Here is a 19,244-nt window from a genome sequence, read left to right as displayed (position 1 = left end):
GGGGGGTGACTGGGGCGTTAGGGGGTAACTGGGCCAAACTAGGGCGGGGGTGCATTGGGCCGTAGGGGGTAAACGGGGCCGTTAGGGGGTGACTGGGCCGACTAGGGGGGGTTGGCACTGAGGCGTTAGGGGTTCATAACTGGGCCACTAGGGGGAGTGACTTGGGCTGTTTAGGGGTGTTACTGTGCCTGTAGGGGGTGACTGGGGCCCTAGGGGGGTGACTGGGCCGTTTAGGAGGTAATGGGCCACTAGGGGGGCTGGTGACTGGGCCGTAGCGGGGGTAATCTGGGCCACATAGGGGGTTGATTGGGCATGTGTAGGGGTGACTGGGCCATAGGGGGGTTACTGGGCCGTTAGGGGGGTGGATGGGCCACTAGGGGGGGTGACTGGGCCGTTAGGGGGTAACTGGGCCACTAGGGGGGGTTACTGGGCCGTTAGGGGGTGACTGGGCCACTAGGGGGGGTGACTGGGCCGTTAGGGGGTAACTGGGCCACTAGGGGGGGTGATTGGGCTGTTAGGGGGTTACTGGGCCGTTAGGGGGTGACTATCAATGTGAGGGGAAATGTTCCACAAGAATTCGAGCCAATCGCAAATCCCCTGAGTCCCCTTTGAGGTTTGAATGGAGAGAAAGTGAGGCCGGAGGGGGCGGTTCTGTTGCCCCCCAACGCCAGCTCAGCACCCCCTGATTGGTTCATTACACAGATTGGCCATTATTACAGAATGTTTCCTGGGTATTAGGGGCCTAAGTATCGGTTTACCCCCCCCCCCCGGGTAACAATACTCCAGTACCATATCCAGGTATCACAGGGCAACTCCTCAGTCCAACAGTACCACCCCCCCCTACAGAACATTACCCTCCCCAGGTAACAATGCTCTTTCCCCTTTGGATCAGTACCCCCCTTACAGAACATTACCCTCCCCAGGTAACAATGCTCTTTCCCCTTTGGATCAGTACCCCCCAACAGAACTGTACCCTCCCCAGGTAACAATGCTCTTTCCCCTTTGGATCAGTTACCCCCCTACAGAACATTACCCTCCCCAGGTAACAATGCTCTTTTCCCCTTGGAATCAGTACCCCCCCTATCATAACATTACCCTCCCAGGTAACAATGCTTCTTTCCCTTTGGATTCAGTACCCCCCCTACAGAACATTACTATCCCCAAGGTACAATGCTCTTTCCCCTTTGGCATTCAGTACCCCCCCCTACGAACATTACCTCCCCAGGTAACAATGCTCTTTCCCCTTTGGATCAGTACCCCCCCTACAGACATTACCCTCCCCAGGTAACAATTGCTCTGTTCCCTTTGGATCAGTACCCCCCTACAGAACATTACCTCCCCAGCGGTAACAATGCTCTTCCCCTTTTTGGATCAGTACCCCCACAGAACTGTACCCCTCCCCAAGGTAACAATTGCTCTTTTCCCCTGTTGGTATCAGACCCCCCGCCTACAGAACATTTACCCTCCCAGGTAACACATGCTCGTCCCCTTTGGAATCAGTACCCCCCCCCTACAGAACATTACCCTCCCCAGTAACTGGCTCTTTCCCTTTGGATCAGTACCCCCCCCGTATGCAGAACATTACCCTCCCCCAGGTACAATGCTCTATTCCCCTTTGGATCGTACCCCACAGAAACTTGTACCCTCCCATGGTACAATGCTTCTTTCCCCTTATGGATCAGTTACCCCCTACGAAACAGTACCCTCCCAGGTTAACATGCTCTTTCCCTTTGGAGCCAGTACCCCCCCCTACAGAACTTACCCTCCCAGGTAACAATTGCTCTTATCCCCTTGGGTCAGTACCCCCCCCTACAGAACATTACCCTCCCCAGGTAACAATGCTCTTTCCCCTTTGGATCAGTACCCCCTACGAACTTACCCTCCCCACGCGTACAAGCTCTTTCCCCTTTGAGATCAGTACCCCCCAACAGAAACTGTAACCCTCCCAGGTTAACAATGCCTTTCCCCTTTGGATCAGTACCCCCCTTACAGAACATTACCCTCCCCAGGTAACAATGCTCTTTTTCCCCTTATGATCAGTACCCCCCCTACAGAACATTACCCTCCCCAGGTTAAACAATGCTCTTCCCTTTGGATCAGTACCCCCCCCTACAGAACATTACCCCTCCCCAGGGTAACCAAATTTGCTCTTTTCCCTTTTTGGATCAGTTTGTACTGAGATCCATATTTTCATTAACCCTATATTTCCTGCCTTGCTAATAAGCCATTTAGCGCTGGTTTGAGGAGACCAGCCCCAACCCTGACATTTAACCCTTTGTGATTCTGGGCCAGTTCTCCCATTGGCTGCGCCGGGGGTGGGGGGGGGAGTGAAAGTGCTGCGGGTGCAGAAAGAGCGAAGACGCAGGGGGAGGGATTGTGTCGCCGCGGTGACAAGTTTGGTGAAACAGAAATAATTTGCAAATAGGAAGATGTCTGAGTCCTGTCTGAGCGAGGGGGGGGGCAGGCTAAGGGGATGAGTGGGGGGCGGGGTGTTAATGTCGGGGGGGGGGGGGCAGGTACAGGAGGCTGAGTAAGGGGGGGGGTGGGGGGGTTGTATGCCGAGGGGGGGGGGCAGTACAGTGCTGAAGTGAGGGGGTTTTTTTTTTGGTTTTTTAATTGTTTCGCTAGCTTATGCAGGTTTGCCATTGGCGGGGGGCAGGTACAGGGGTCTGAGTTGAGGGGGTAGGGGGCGGGGGTGTAATGTCGGGGGGGGCAGGTACAGGGGCTGAGTTGAGGGTGGGGGCGGGGGTGTAATGTCAGGGGGGGCAGGTACAGGGGCTGAGTGAGGGGGTGTAATGTCGGGGGGCGGCAGGTACAGGGGCTGAGTGAGCAGGCGGGGGGCGGGGGTAGTAATGTCGGGGGGGGCAGGTACAGGGGCTGAGTGAGGGGTGGGCCGGCGGTTGTAATGTCGGGGCGGGGGCAGGACAGGGGCTGAAGTGAGGGAAGGGGCGGGGGTGTCATGTCGGGGGGGTGGCAGGTACAGGGGGCTGAGGAGGGGGTCTGGGAGCTGCGAGCGTTTGGCTGTATAAGGGGGGGCCCCATACATTCCCAATACACAGCGGGTTGGGCCCCCGGTACCTAATGTGGAAAAGTATAGGAAGGGGCCGGGGCTTGTGAGATGGGATTCAGAACCGATACCAGTACAATTCCTGGGCAAGTCTCAGGTCTTTCTGGACCCCCAGAACCTGAAGCTCCCCCGGAACCTACAGATGCCCCAGGCAGCTCCCCCGGAACCTACAGATGCCCCAGGCAGCTCCCCCAGAACCTACAGATGCCCCAGGCAGCTCCCCCGGCTTCAGGCCCCAGGCAGCTCCCCGGAACCATACAGATGCCACCAGGCAGCCTCCCCGGAACCTTCAGATGCCCAGGCAGCTTCCCCGGAACCTTTCAGATGCCCAGCGCAGCTCTCCCCGATCCTACAGATGCCCCGGAGCTCCCCCGGGAACCTACCAGCTGCCCCCAGGCAGCTCCCCCGGAACCTACAGATGCCCCAGGCAGCTCCCCCGGAACCTACAGATTTGCCCAGGCAGCCTCCCCGGGAAACTAAGATGGGCCCAGGCAGCTCCCTCCCGGACACCTACAGATGCCCCCAGGCAGTTCCCCCGGAACTTACAGATTTGCCCCACGGCAGCTCCCCCCGGCCCTTCAGATGCCCCAGGCAGTCCCCCGGAACCTACAGATGCCCAGGCAGCTCCCCCGGAAACCTACAGATGCCGCCAGGCAGTTCCCCCGCGAACCTTCAGATGCCCCCAGGCAGCTCCCCGAAGCTACAGATTGCCCCAGGCAGCTCCCCCGGAACCTAGCAGATGCCCCAGGCAGGCCCCCGGAACTTCAGATGCCCCCAGGGCAGCTCCCCCGGAACCTACAGATGCCCCAGGCAGCTCCCCCGGAACCTTCAGATGCCCCAGGCAGCTCCCCCGGAACCTACAGATGCCCCAGGCAGCTCCCCCGGAACCTACAGATGCCCCAGGCAGCTCCCCCGGAACCTACAGATGCCCCAGGCAGCTCCCCGCGACACCTTACAGATGCCCCACTGGCCAGCTCCCCCGGAACCTACAGATGCCCCCAGGCAGCTTCCCCCGGAAACCTACAGATTGCCCCAGGCAGCTCCCCCGGAACCTACAGATGCCCCAGGCAGTTCCCCCGGAACTTACAGATGCCCCAGGCAGCTCCCCCGGAACCTTCAGATGCCCCAGGCAGCTCCCCCGGAACCTACAGATGCCCCAGGCAGCTCCCCCGGAACCTACAGATGGGGCGCTGTCTGCCCCTAAGGATCTCTCGGCCCCCCAGTTCCCCCCGCCGAGCCCCCATTTACATGTACAGTAAGTAAAAGGGAAAAGTTTCTCTTTTTCCCTCATTCAATTTCTTTGTTTTTCAGTGAATTTGTTAGAAACGGCTACAATTCCCGGGGACTGGGGCTGGCTCACCTACCCCCCACACGGGGTAAGTACCCGAACGTACCCGACTTCCCTTTCCATTCGATTGGCCCCCCATTTATACAGATCATTATGCCACCCCCGTCCCTCCCTTCCCCCCCATTTATACAGATCCTTATGCCACCCCCGTCCTCCCTGTCCCCACATTCTTACAGATCATTATCCTACCCTCCCATCCATCCCTGTCCCCCACATTTATACAGATCAATATATCCCACCCTCCGTCGCCTCCACCTGTCCTCCCCATTTATACACGATCATTCATCCCCACCCCCGTCCTCCTCCCCGTTCCCCCCATTTTACAGGATCACTTATGCCACCCCGTCCCTCGCCTTTCCAGCCACTTTAATTACGTCATTATCCCACCCCGTACCCTCCCGTCCCCCCCATTTATACAGATCATTATCCCACCCCCGTCCCTCCCCGTCCCCCCATTTATACAGATCATTCTATAGCCACCCCCCGTCCCTCCCCGTCCCCCATATTATACGATCATCTATTGCCCGCCCCCGTCTCCCCCTCATTTATACACGATATCTAGCTGCCCCCGTCATACCCCCCATCTCTTACAGATTATTTGGCTTGCCCCTGTCCCCATTTATACAGATTATATTATCCCCCCCGTCCTCCCCGTCCCCCATTTCATACAGATCTTTATCCCACCCCATCCTCCCTGTCCGCCCCCATTTAGCTATGTAATCATAGCCTTCGTCCCACCCCAGATCCCCCCCATTTTATACAGACTCATATCATATCCCCCTCCCCCGCTCCCCGTACCCCCCCATTATTACTACAGGATCATCTTCCACCCCCATTCCGCTCCCCGTCCCCCATGTTATACAGATCAATTATCCACCCCATCCTCCTGTCCCCCCTTGTATACAGATCATTATTCCCGACCCCTCCCCTCCCACCCTGCCCCCATTTTATACAGATCATATATCCCGGCCCCCGTCCCTCCTGTTTCCCCCATTTAATACAGATCATATATCCCACCCCGTCCCTCCCTGTCCCCCCATTTATACAGATCTCCATATCCCATCCCCGTCCCTCCCTGTCCCCCCATTTTAAGATCATTTATCCCACCCCCGTCCCTCCTGTCCCCCCATTTATACAGATCACTTATTGCCACCCCCGTCACCTCCGCATGTCCCGCCCTTTATACAGCATCATATCCCACCCCACCCCTCCCTGTCCCCCATTTATACAGGATCATTCCCACGCACCCGTCCTCCCTGTCCCCCCCAGTCTTCATACAGTTCTCTATCGGCCACCCCCGTCCTCCCCGTCCCCCCATTATATACAGCATCATTTTCGCCCCCGTCCCCCCCATTTATACAAGATTTATTGCTGCCCCCGTCCCCCCAATTTACAGATTTATGTGCCCTGTCCCCCCATTATCAGATTCATTTATCCCACCCCCGTTCCTCCCGTCCCCCATTACTACAGGATCATTTATCCCACCCCCATCCCTTCCCTGTACCCCCATTTGTAGACTCTTATCCCACCCCCGTCCCCCCCATTTATACAGATCATTATTCCCCACCCCCACCTTCCCCGTCCCCCATTTATACGATTCATCTATCCCACCCCCATCCTCCCCGTCCACCCATTTATACAGATCATTATCCCACCCCATCCCTCCCTGTCCCCCCATTTATACAGATCATATATCCCACCCCCATCCCTCCTGTACCCCCATTTATTACAGATCATTATCCCACTCCCCGTCCCTCAGCCTGTCGCCCCAATCTTATACAAGATGCATTATCCCGCCACCCCCGTCCCTCCCTGTCCCCCCATTTTATACAGATCATTAATCCCGCCCCCGTCCCTCCCTGTCCCCCAAACTTTTTATACAGATATTTATCCCACCCCCGTCCTCCACTGTCCCCCCTCTTATACAGATCATTTCCACCCCGTTTCCCTCCGCCTGTCCCCCCCATTTATAAGTTCATATTATCCTGCCCCGTCCCTCCCTGTCCCGCCCATTTATACAGGAATTATTATCCCACCCCCGTCCCTTCGCCATGTTCCCCCATTTATACAGGATCCATTATCCCACCCCCCGTAGTCCCCCCATTCTCATACAGATATTATGCTTGCCCCGTCCCCCATTATACAGATCATTATGCTGCCCCCGCTCCCCCCCCATTTATACAGATCATTATGCTGCTCCCCGTCCCCCCATTATATACAGGATATTATTGCCCCTCCCCGCCATTTATACAGATATATTGCTGCCCCGTCCCCCTTATACAGGCATATTATGCTGCCCCCGTCCCCCCATTTATACAGATATTATGCTGCCCCCTCCCCCATTTATACAGATATTATCTCGCGTGGGGCCCCGCCCCCGGGGGTCCCCCATTTTATATGATATTATGCTGCCCCCGTCCCCCCATTTATACAGATATTATGCTGCCAGGCCTGGGTCAGGGTTGTACTGAGGGAAAGGAACCATGTTGCCCGGCATTATAGCCCCGGGGGGTAGGAAGCTGAAGGGGCAGATTTTGCTGTGTTTGCCCATTCGGAGACCCCTCCATGACCCACAGTTGCACAATCTGATTGGCTGTTCCTGGGGACTCACTAATAATGTTCTGTTGCAGCCAATGGGCCAGAGATCCAATCAGGGCCTATATATAGTTGTGCTGGGCACGTGATTGGCCCCTCGGCTGCTGAGCGAGGCCGATCCCAAGTCCCCTGGGCCCAATGGGTCAGTCGGCTGCAGGTAATTGGCATTTCCCGGGCCGGACTAATTAAACAGGAGGGAACGTTAAACTTGTGACCCCGTCCATCTCTCGTTTGGATCAGAGCTTTGGGCAGAACCGGCCTCGGGCTTAAAAATGTCTGTAATTAAACCCTCAAATATTTCCCCTTTGGGATCCCTTCCGGCGATGGCTCTGCAGCCCTGGCAGTAAAGGCAATCAGAGCGACATTAATGCCATTATTAGCCATGGTTTGGGGCAAAGCTGAAACAGAACCAGCGCCGACACCAGAACCACCTGCCTCCGTTCCACTGCCGGAAACCGACTCCCTGGTCCCGGGGGATTAGACTGGGCAAGTGCAAGGCCCCCACAGGGGCCCAATTCAGTTATTTATATAGGGGCCCCATGAACACAAGCCTGAATTTCATGTGGCTCTGCTACTGTCATACAGACTCACCAATTCCCTGCTGGAAAGTTCATGTAGGAGCCGCTCATATCAGTCAGTAAATAGATCCCAATACACTACTAGACACGGGCAGAAGCCGCACATTACCCAGAATGCTCTCTGACTCCAGTCTCTCATTGTGAGAGTTTCCTATTGGGATCCCGGCACTTTGCCTGTTATTTTGAAGCTGTGGAAGAATGTGCCGAGGGGGAACACACGCGAGGGCGTGTTTACAGATTGCATCCTTCACCTACCGACTATGCTATAGTTCGGTATTCTGGGCCACACCGGTTAATACATAGCTCCCAACATTTGAAAAAATGAAAAAGAGAGACCAAAAGACTTGCGCGCACGCCTCCAGCACGGCCAAAAAAAAATTTTTGACACCCCCTAATCTCTTTTTTTAAATTATTTTTTTAAAATAGTGCCCCAAATGGCCAATAGACAGCACCCCCCATAGACAGTGCCCCCACACACAAGTGCCCCAGTTTGCCCCCATAGACAGTGACCCAATATTGGACCCCATAGGACCATAGCCCTCAGAAGGAGGGGGGGCCTGACAGAGGAGGGGGGCCACTGACAGAGGTGAGGGGGCCTGACAGAGGCGGAGGGGACTGGCCACTGAGCAGAGTCGGGAGTCGGCGGGGCACTGACAGAGGGGACTGGGAAGGCACTGACAGAGAATGGGAGGGCGGCATCTTGTACAAGAGGGTGAGTGAAGGGGCACTGGCGCATCAGGGGGGAGGAATGGAATGGCATGGGGCACTGACTCCGCAGATGGGGAGGGGGGCACTGAAAGCAAGAGGGAGGCGGGCACTGACCAGAGGGAGCCGGGGCTCGGGGGCACTGAGACAGAGATTAACGGGACAGGTTAAAGTTCCTTATGTCCATATATTCCTCCTCAGGTGCTCCCCCATCATTGATCTTTCCCCCCCCCCTTCACCCCCCACCCCCCCCCGCCCCGTCCCCTCCCCCCCCCCCCGCCCACCCCCCCCCCCCCCTCCCCCCCCCACCCCCCCCCCCCAACCCTCTCCCCACCCACCGCCCCCATCCTCCCCCCTTCCGCGCTTCCGACCCCCCATCACCCCACCCCCCCCCCACCCCCCCCGCCCCCGCCCCGCCCCACCCTCCCCCACCTAAACCCCACGTAACCCCCCCCCCCCCCTTTCCCCCCCACCCCCCCCCCCCCCACTAACCCCCCCCCTCCCTCCCCCCCCCCCACTAAACCCCCCACTATTCACCAACATGGAGGCCAAGAAACGACGGGTCGCCAATCTGCCCCTTTTATTTTCCCCTAATCAGGGGAACCACGGACGCCTGTTGGGAAAGGTAACGGTCCACCCAAATTGCAGAGCAGATTTAGTAGCCCCCCCCCCGAATCCCTCGGCCACATTGCTGATATGGGGGTGACGTCTTCTTTATACAAGAGCCGCAGGATTGTGATTGGACCGGAAGGCCCTCTATAGTGTTGGGTCCCAATGAGACCAGAACCAAGGGCCCAGCCGAATGGGCCGATATGCAGGGATGGGTCAGTGGCATTAGTGGGTGGGCTGTGACACGGAGGCATATCATTGGCCAAATAGCCAGTCAATCAGGGACAAGGCTTGGGGGGTCTCTCAGTCTCAGACACTATGACACCCTATGTTAGAATTCTCATTATCGGGGGCGGTCCCATGAACCCTCCGTGTGGGTAATTAGCCACTAGCCTTCGTTATTTCCAGCTTTATGAGTCCAATAACGTTCGATGGATTTTCTTTGCTAAGATTTAATTTCCTGCGGAGGGATTAGCTTTGCCTTTAGAGCGGAAAATGATAACATTTCTTTCCCACCTTTCTGCTCCTTCCGGGGGCTGAACTGCCCCCCAATAAATAAAGTGAAAGGGAATAACTGGTGGGTTCTGCCACGTGCCTATGGGGTATCACTGGTGCTGGTCACATGACAGGACCCAGATCTGCCATTAAATTGCCCCCCCTCCTGTACAGCTGCACCCTATTGCCCCCCTCCTATTACAGCTGCACCCTATTGCCCCCCCTCCTATACAGATGCACCCTATTGCCCCCCTCCTATACAGCTGCACCCTATTGCCCCCTCCTATACAGCTGCACCCTATTGCCCCCCCTCCTATACAGATGCACCCTATTGCCCCCCTCCTATATAGCTGCACCCTATTGCCCCCCCTCCTATACAGCTGCACCCTATTGCCCCCCTCCTATACAGATGCACCCTATTGCCCCCCTCCTATACAGCTGCACCCTACTGCCCCCCTCCTATACAGATGCACCCTATTGCCCCCTCCCTATACAGCTGCACCCTACTGCCCCCCTCCTATACAGCTGCACCCTACTGCCCCCCCTCCTATACAGCTGGACCCTATTGCCCCCCTCACCTATAGAGATGCACCCTATTGCCCCCCCTCCTATACAGCTGCACCCTATTGCCCCCCTCCTATACAGCTGCACCCTACTGCCCCCTCCTATACAGCTGCACCCTACTGCCCCCCTCCCTATACAGCTGCACCCTATTGCCCCCCTCCTATAGAGATGCACCCTATTGCCCCCCTCCTATACAGCTGCACCCTATTGCCCCCTCCTATACAGCTGCACCCTACTGCCCCCTCCTATACAGCTGCAGCCCTACTGCCCCCCCTCCATACAGCTGCACCCTACTGCCCCCCCTCCTATACAGCTGCACCCTACTGCCCCCCCTCCTATACAGCTGCACCCTATTGCCCCCCCTCCTATAGAGATGCACCCTATTGCCCCCCTCCTATACAGCTGCACCCTATTGCCCCCTCCTATACAGCTGCACCCTACTGCCCCCTCCTATACAGCTGCACCCTACTGCCCCCCTCCTATACAGCTGCACCCTACTTGCCCCCCCTCCTATACAGCTGCACCCTATTGCCCCCCTCCTTATACAGATGCACCCTATTGCCCCCCCTCCTATACAGCTGCACCCTACTGCCCCCTCCTATACAGCTGCACCCTACTGCCCCCTCCTATACAGCTGCACCCTACTGGCCCCCCTCCTATACAGCTGCACCCTACTGCCCCCTCCTATATAGCTGCACCCTATTGCCCCCCCTCCTATACAGCTGCACCCTATTGCCCCCCTCCTATACAGCTGCACCCTATTGCCCCCCTCCTATACAGCTGCACCCTACTGCCCCCCTCCTATACAGCTGCACCCTACTGCCCCCCCCTATACAGCTGCACCCTATTGCCCCCTCCCTATACAGCTGCACCCTATTGCCCCCCCTCCTATACAGCTGCACACCCCTACTGCCCCCCCTCCTATATAGCTGCACCCTACTGCCCCCTCCCTATACAGCTGCACCCTATTGCCCCCTCCTATACAGCTGCACCCTACTGCCCCCTCCTATACAGCTGCACCCTACTGCCCCCCTCCTATACAGCTGCACCCTATTGCCCCCCCTCCTATACAGCTGCACCCTATTGCCCCCCCTCCTATACAGCTGCACCCTATTGCCCCCCCGTCCTATACAGCTCACCCTATTGCCCCCCCTCCTATACAGCTGCACCCTATTGCCCCCCCTCCTATACAGCTGCACCCTATTGCCCCCCTCCTATACAGCTGCACCCTATTGCCCCCCTCCTATACAGCTGCACCTATTGCCCCCCCTCCTATACAGCTGCACCCTATTGCCCCCCCTCCTATACAGCTGCACCCTATCTGCCATGAAACTGAAGGGGTCTCTGTGCCTTCCCATTGGCTCAGTAGGTGAAACAGAGATGGGTTAATAATTTGGGGCTCAGAGTGCCCCCCGTCCCTACTTCCAAAACCTTCTCCCCCCCCCCCCCCCCCAAATGCTGCTTTTGGAACATTCCAGGCATGAAGGGACCAACCGGCTGCAGGTAATTATCCCGCCAGTAGGGGTCAGTGAGTGAGAGAACAATCTGCCTTTAAAGGGGAGGTTAACCTTTAAGTTAATTTTTAGAATCTTATAGAAAAGCCAATTCTAAGCAACCTCTTCTGCCTCTTTGCAGCTTCCAAATGGGGGTCACTGACCCCGGCAGCCAAACCCTATTGCTCTGTGAGGCTCCAGTTTTATTGTTACTTTTTATTCCTTATCTTTCTATTCAGCCCCTCCCCTATTCATATACCAGTCTCTCATCCAAACCACTCCCTGGTTGCTAAGGTAATTTGGACCCTAGCAACCAGATAGCTGCTGAAACTCCAAACTGCAGAGCTGCTGAGCAAAGTGAAATAACTGAAAAACTGCAAACAATAAAAAATGAAGACCAATTGCAAACTGGCTCAGAATATGGCTCAGTACGCGGCACAGACAGTTGGGCAGGAGGGGGCAGATGGCGGGGGGCTGGCGGTGCAGAGTCGGGGTGTGGGAGCAGCTGCTGGGAAGAGCTTATCAATCATTCATTATGGAAAGAGCAGCCATTAGCCGGGAACGTTCCGGCAACGCTAAAAATACTCACAGCATCAGCGACGCCGCGTCTCGCCCCCCAGCCAGACGCCCCCCAGAAAGATGCCCCACACACTTTGCCCCCCCAGCCAGACACCCCACACACTCTGCCCCCCCAGCCAGACACCCCACACACTCTGCCCCCCCAGCCAGACACCCCACACACTCTGCCCCCCCAGCCAGACACCCCCAGAAAGATGCCCCACACACTCTGCCACCCCAGCCAGACACCCCACACACTCTGCCCCCCCGGCCAGACACCCCACACACTCTGCCCCCCCCAGCCAGACACCCCACACACTCTGCCCCCCCAGCCAGACACCCCCACACACTCTGCCCCCCCAGCCAGGGACACCCCACACACTCTGCCCCCCCAGCCAGACACCCCACCACACTCTGCCCCCCCAGCCAGACACCCCCCACACTCTTGCCCCCCCCAGCCAGACACCCCACACACTCTGCCCCCGCAGACACCCCCCACACTCTGCCCCCCCAAGCCAGACCCCCCACACTCTGCTCCCCCAGCCAGATGCCCCACACTCTGCTCCCAGCCAGACACCCCCCCCACACTCTCCCCCCCAGCCAGACACCCCCCCACACCTCTGCCCCCCCAGCCAGACACCCCCCCCACACTCTGCCCCCCCAGCCAGACAACCCCCACACTCTGCTCCCCCAGCAGATGCCCCCAACACTCTGCCCCCCAGCCAGACACCCCCACACTCTGCCCCCCCAGCCAGACACCCCACACTCTGCCCCCCAGCCAGACACCCCCCACACTCTGCCCCCCCAGCCAGACACCCCACACACTCTGCCCCCCAGCCAGACACCCCCCACACTCTGCCCCCCCAGCCAGACCACCCCCACACTCTGCCCCCCCAGCCAGACAACCCCCACACTCTGCTCCCCCAGCCAGATGCCCCCACACTCTGCCCCCCCAGCCAGACACCCCCCACACTCTGCCCCCCCAGCCAGACACCCCGCACACTCTGCCCCCCCAGCCAGACACCCCCCACACTCTGCCCCCCCAGCCAGACACCCCCCCACACACTCTGCTGCCCCCAGCCAGACAACCCCCACACTCTGCCCCCCCAGCCAGACACCCCCCCCACACTCTGCTCCCCCAGCCAGACAACCCCCACACTCTGCCCCCCAGCCAGACACCCCCCCCCACACCTCGCTCCCCCCAAGCCAGACACCCCCCCCCACACTCTGCTCCCCCGCCAGACACCCCACACTCTGCCCCCCCACACTCTGCCCCCCCCCACACCTTCTGCCCCCCAGCCAGATCAAAGAATTGTGTTCACTGAATTTATTTAGCGGTGATTTTCCTTTTGTGCCCAGAGAATCCCTTTTGTGCCAACCCAACTGGTTCTGTGCCTATTTGGGCCCTTTGGTTCTGCTAATGCCCCGTCTGTGCTTATTGCCCCACAGTGGGACTCCATCAGCGAAATGGATGAGTTCTTCAGCCCCATTCACACCTACCAAGTGTGTAACGTCATGTCCCCCAACCAGAACAACTGGCTCCGAACCAACTGGGTCGCAAGGGACGGTGCCCGCCGGGTCTACGTGGAGGTGAAGTTCACCCTGAGGGACTGCAATAGCATGCCCGGGGTGTCGGGCACCTGTAAGGAGACCTTTAACCTCTTCTACCTGGAGAGCGACCGGGACCTGGGCACCGGAACCCAACAGAACCACTTCATGAAGATCGACACCATCGCGGCGGATGAGAGTTTCACCAACGTGGATCTGGGGGTCCGGAAACTCAAGTTAAATACGGAGGTGCGTGGGGTTGGGCCCCTCAGCAGGCGGGGCTTTTACTTGGCCTTTCAGGACATCGGGGCGTGCATCGCCATTGTATCGGTGCGAGTTTATTACAAGAAGTGCCCCCCCATGGTCAGGAACTTGGCGGCATTTACTGAGGCCGTAACGGGGTCCGACTCCTCCTCCCTGGTGGAAGTGCAAGGGGAGTGTGTGGGGAACTCGGAGGAGAGAGACCCCCCAAAGATGTACTGTAGCTCCGAGGGGGAGTGGCTTGTCCCCATTGGCAAATGTGTCTGCAGCGCCGGCTTCGAAGAGCGGAGCGACTCCTGTGTAGGTAAGTGGCCCCCCCGTGGGGTAATAATGTGCAGGGGGGGCATCTGGTACCGTCCGACCCAAGTCAGTAAATATAATGATGGACAGAGGTCTGGAGATGGAACCTGCAAGCTCTGGGTAGCCCATTGTTCTGTATGGAGCCAATTGTGATAAAGGGAATGGGCTCAGTTATGGGGAAAGGCTGGCCCAGTTGGGATTGGTTACACTGGGGGGGGGGGGGCAGTTAAGGGGGGGTCACTATATATAAATATATAAGGGGGGGCAGTAATAAAATAGAGAAAGTACAGCGGAGAGCGACTAAGCTGATAAAGGGAATGGGCTCAGTTATGGGGAAAGGCTGGCCCAGTTGGGATTGGTTACACTGGGGGGGGGGGCAGTTAAGGGGGGTCACTATATAAAATATATAAGGGGGCAGTAATGAAATAGAGAAAGTAACAGGGAAGAGCGACTAAGCTGATAAAGGGAATGGGCTCAGTTATGGGAAAGGCTGGCCCAGTTGGGATTGGTTACACTGGGGAAGGGGCAGTTAAGGGGGGGTCACTATATATAAATATATAAGGGGGGGCAGTAATGAAATAGAAAAAGTACAGGGTAAGAGCGACTAAGCTGATAAAGGGAATGGGCTCAGTTATGGGGAAAGGCTGGCCCAGTTGGGATTGGTTACACTGGGGAAGGGGCAGTTAAGGGGGGGTCACTATATATAAATATATAAGGGGGGGAACTTGGGTCACTATATATAAATATATAAGGGGGGCAGTAATGAAATAGAAAAAGTACAGGGAAGAGCGACTAAGCTGATAAAGGGAATGGGCTCAGTTATGGGGAAAGGCTGGCCCAGTTGGGATTGGTTACACTGGGGGGGGGGGGGCAGTTAAGGGGGGGTCACTATATATAAATATATAAGGGGGGGGCAGTAATGAAATAGAGAAAGTACAGGGAAGAGCGACTAAGCTGATAAAGGGAATGGGCTCAGTTATGGGGAAAGGCTGGCCCAGTTGGGATTGGTTACACTGGGGGGCGTGGGGGGGGTCACTATATATAAATATATAAGGCGGGGGCAGTAATGAAATAGAGAGCAGTGTATGGGACACACACTGGGGCCACAGAGGGAGGGGGGGAGAGGGTATCGGGGGCCACAGAGGGAGGGGGGAAGGGTATCGGGGGACACAGAGGGGAGAGGTATCCGGGGGACACAGAGGGGGGAGAGGGTATCGGGGAACACGGGGGGAGAGGGTATCGGGGGACACAGAGGGGGGGAGAGGGTATCGGACACGGGGGGAGGAAGAGGGTATCGGGGGACACAGAGGGGGGGAGAGGGTATCGGGGGACACAGAGGGGGGAGAGGGTATCGGGGAACACGGGGGGGAGGTATCGGGGGACACAGAGGGGGGGGGAGAGGGTATTGGGGACACAGAGGGGGGGAGAGGGTATCGGGGAACACGGGGGGGAGAGGGTATCGGGGACAACAGAGGGGGGGAGAGGGTATCGGGGGACACAGAGGGGGGGAGGGTATCGTGGAACACGGGGGGGAGAGGGTATCGGGGACACAGAGGGGGAGAGGGTATTGGGGACACAGAGGGGGGAGAGGGTATCGGGGACACAGAGGGGGGAGAGGGTATCGGGGACACAGAGGGGGGAGAGGGTATCGGGGGACACAGAGGGGGGAGAGGGTATCGGGGACAAGGGGGGAGAGGGTATCGGGGGACACAGAGGGGGGACGAGGGTATCGGGGGACACAGAGGGTGGAGAGGGTATCGGGGACACAGAGGGGGGAGAGGGTATCGGGGACACAGTAGGGGGAGAGGGTATCGGGGACACAGAGGTGGGAGAGGGTATCGGGGGACACAGAGGGAGAGGGTATCGGGGGACACAGAGGGGGGGAGAGGGTATCGGGGGACACAGAGGGGGGAGAGGGTATTGGGGACATAGAGGGGGGAGAGGGTATCGGGGGACACAGAGGGGGGGAGAGGGTATCGGGGGACACAGAGAGAGGGTATCGGGGGACACAGAGGGGGGAGAGGGTATCGGGGGACACAGAGGGGGGAGAGGGTATTGGGACACAGAGGGGGGAAGGTATCGGGGACACAGAGGGGGGAGAGGTTATCGGGGACACAGAGGGGAGAGGTATCGGGGGACACAGAGGGGGGGAGAGCGGTATCGGGGGACACAGAGGGGGGAGAGGGTATCGGGGACACAGGGGGGGAGAGGGTATCGGGGACACAGAGGGGGGGAGAGGGTATCGGGGACACAGACTGTACTAACAGACAGTAAGGAACCCCTTCCTATGCTGATGGTGAGATCCCCTTTCCTCCCCACCCCCAATGTATCACTCATTCCCCCTCTCTGGGTAGGGAATCCCATAACCCGACTGCCCTTACAGTAAGGAACCCCTTCCTATGCTGATGGTGAGATCCCCTTTCCTCCCCCCCCCAATGTATCACTCATTCCCCCTCTCTGGGTAGGGAACCCCATAACCTGACTGTCCTTACCGTCTCAGTCTTGCCCTACTGTCTCCATCTTGCCCTACTGTCTCCATCTTGCCCTACTGTCCCCATCTTGCCCTACTGTCTCCATCTTGTCCTACTGTCCCCATCTTGCCCTACTGTCTCCATCTTGTCCTACTGTCTCCATCTTGCCCTACTGTCTCCATCTTGCCCTACTGTCTCCCATTTCCCTACTGTCTCCATCTTGCCCGTACTGTCCCATACTTGTCCTACTGTCCCCATCTTGGCCTACTGTCTCCATCTTGCCCTACTGTCCCCATCTTGCCCTACTGTCTCCATCTTGCCCTACTGTCCCCATCTTGTCCTACTGTCCCCATCTTGTCCTACTGTCTCCATCTTGCCCTACTGTCTCCATCTTGTCCTACTGTCTCCATCTTGTCCTACTGTCTCCGTCTTGTCCTACTGTCTCCGTCTTGTCCTACTGTCTCCGTCTTGCCCTACTGTCTCCATCTTGCCCTACTGTCTCCATCTTGTCCTACTGTCTCCATCTTGTCCTACTGTCCCCATCTTGCCCTACTGTCTCCATCTTGTCCTACTGTCTCCACCTTGCCCTACTGTCCCCATCTTGGCCTACTGTCTCCATCTTGCCCTACTGTCCCCATCTTGCCCTACTGTCTCCATCTTGCCCTACTGTCCCCATCTTGTCCTACTGTCCCCATCTTGTCCTACTGTCTCCATCTTGCCCTACTGTCTCCATCTTGTCCTACTGTCCCCATCTTGTCCTACTGTCCCCATCTTGGCCTACTGTCTCCATCTTGTCCTACTGTCTCCATCTTGTCCTACTGTCCCCATTTTGTCCTACTGTCTCCATCTTGTCCTACTGTCCCCATCTTGCCCTACTGTCTCCATCTTGTCCTACTGTCCCCATCTTGTCCTACTGTCCCATCTTGCCCTACTGTCTCCATCTTGCCCTACTGTCTCCATCTTGTCCTACTGTCTCCATCTTGTCCTACTGTCCCCATCTTGCCCTACTGTCTCCATCTGTCCTACTGTCTCCACCTTGCCCCTACTGTCTCCATCTTGCCCCCTACTGTCTCCATCTTGCCCCTACTGTCTCCATCTTGTCCTACTGTCTCCATCTTGCCCTACTGTCTCCATCTTGTCCTACTGTCTCCACCTTGCCCTACTGTCTCCATCTTGCCCCTACTGTCTCCATCTTGCCCTACTGTCTCCATCTTGTCCTACTGTCTCCACCTTGCCCTACTGTCTCCATCTTGCCCCTACTGTCTCCATCTCGCCCTACTGTCTCCATCTTGTCCTACTGTCTCCATCTTGCCCTACTGTCTCCATCTTGTCCTACTGTCTCCATCTTGCCCTACTGTCTCCATCTTGTCCTACTGTCTCCATCTTGTCCTACTGTCCCCATCTTGCCCTACTGTCTCCATCTTGTCCTACTGTCTCCACCTTGCCCTACTGTCTCCATCTTGCCCCTACTGTCTCCATCTTGCCCCTACTGTCTCCATCTTGCCCCTACTGTCTCCATCTTGTCCTACTGTCTCCATCTTGCCCTACTGTCTCCATCTTGCCCTACTGTCTCCATCTTGTCCTACTGTCTCCATCTTGTCCTACTGTCCCCATCTTGTCCTACTGTCTCCATCTTGCCCTACTGTCTCCATCTTGTCCTACTGTCTCCATCTTGCCCTACTGTCTCCTTCTTGTCCTACTGTCTCCATCTTGCCCTACTGTCCCCATCTTGTCCTACTGTCCCCATCTTGCCCTACTGTCTCCATCTTGTCCTACTGTCTCCGTCTTGTCCTACTGTCTCCGTCTTGCCCTACTGTCTCCGTCTTGCCCTACTGTCTCCGTCTTGCCCTACTGTCTCCGTCTTGCCCTACTGTCTCCGTCTTGCCCTACTGTCTCCGTCTTGCCCTACTGCCCCAGTCTCTGCAAGGGTCAGGGCATTTGCCCCTATAGAGGGCGGTACTGCAGGTTATGCCTAAATCCGACTGCCAGGCAGATATTTGTTTCCACCCTCTGTCGGTTTCTCTTCCCCCCACTCCATGCAACTGTCACAGACCTGCTGTAAATCTCCCAGAATGCAAATATCCCCCCAGACACAACCCCCCCCCATATCCTATTTCTGACAGTCTGTCAGTTGGGGGCGGCCGGGGGAGATTGGCCGATGGATCTGTTGTGGATGGAAATGAAGACATTTCACTGTGTGGGGAGGAGACGCTCGTTCCCGGCTGCTGCCGCTCAGGGACTTTCCGACTGGGGAGAGAAATCTGTGGCCCAATAAACTTTCTAAAAATACCAAGGGATCCCATTTATCATGTGAGGTGTGGAGCTGCCATAGGGAATTGTGCCATCCCCGTGGCACGGAGCTACGTACCCGGCTGCCACACGCACATTCATTATTAGAACAAACAATTGATTTATCAGCAAGGGATTCTGGGTAGAACATGAGTTCCTATTTATTTTAATGATAGAAATAATTAGTGTAACCACTTGCCATCCCATTGGCTGCCGAATTACTGAGAAGAAATGGTCCATCTCTGGGGGGGGGAAGCAGGTGCAGATATTCCTATGTCTCAGCAGCTGCCCAATAGCAAGAGAGACTTAGTGCCCCCACATTCATCTGCATAGACACACCCCCTGCCATAGACTTGTCTGGCA

The 19,244-nt window shown here is 57.1% G+C and overlaps 1 protein-coding gene across 1 annotated transcript in view; it reads left to right on the top strand.

The window, feature by feature from the left end:
- The window catches only part of epha8 (EPH receptor A8), a 62,124-nt gene that overhangs the window by 15,494 nt on the left and 27,386 nt on the right, over window positions 1–19,244 (top strand). The window contains exons 2-3 of the mRNA XM_031902521.1: window positions 4,379–4,443; window positions 13,462–14,125. Of these exons, the coding sequence (XP_031758381.1) occupies window positions 4,379–4,443; window positions 13,462–14,125 (729 nt within the window). The remainder of the gene's footprint in view (window positions 1–4,378; window positions 4,444–13,461; window positions 14,126–19,244) is intronic.

The sequence above is a fragment of the Xenopus tropicalis genome, chromosome 5 (genome assembly GCF_000004195.4).
Source record: "Xenopus tropicalis strain Nigerian chromosome 5, UCB_Xtro_10.0, whole genome shotgun sequence".
Taxonomy (NCBI): domain Eukaryota; kingdom Metazoa; phylum Chordata; class Amphibia; order Anura; family Pipidae; genus Xenopus; species Xenopus tropicalis.
This window is presented reverse-complemented; position numbering and strand designations above follow the sequence as displayed.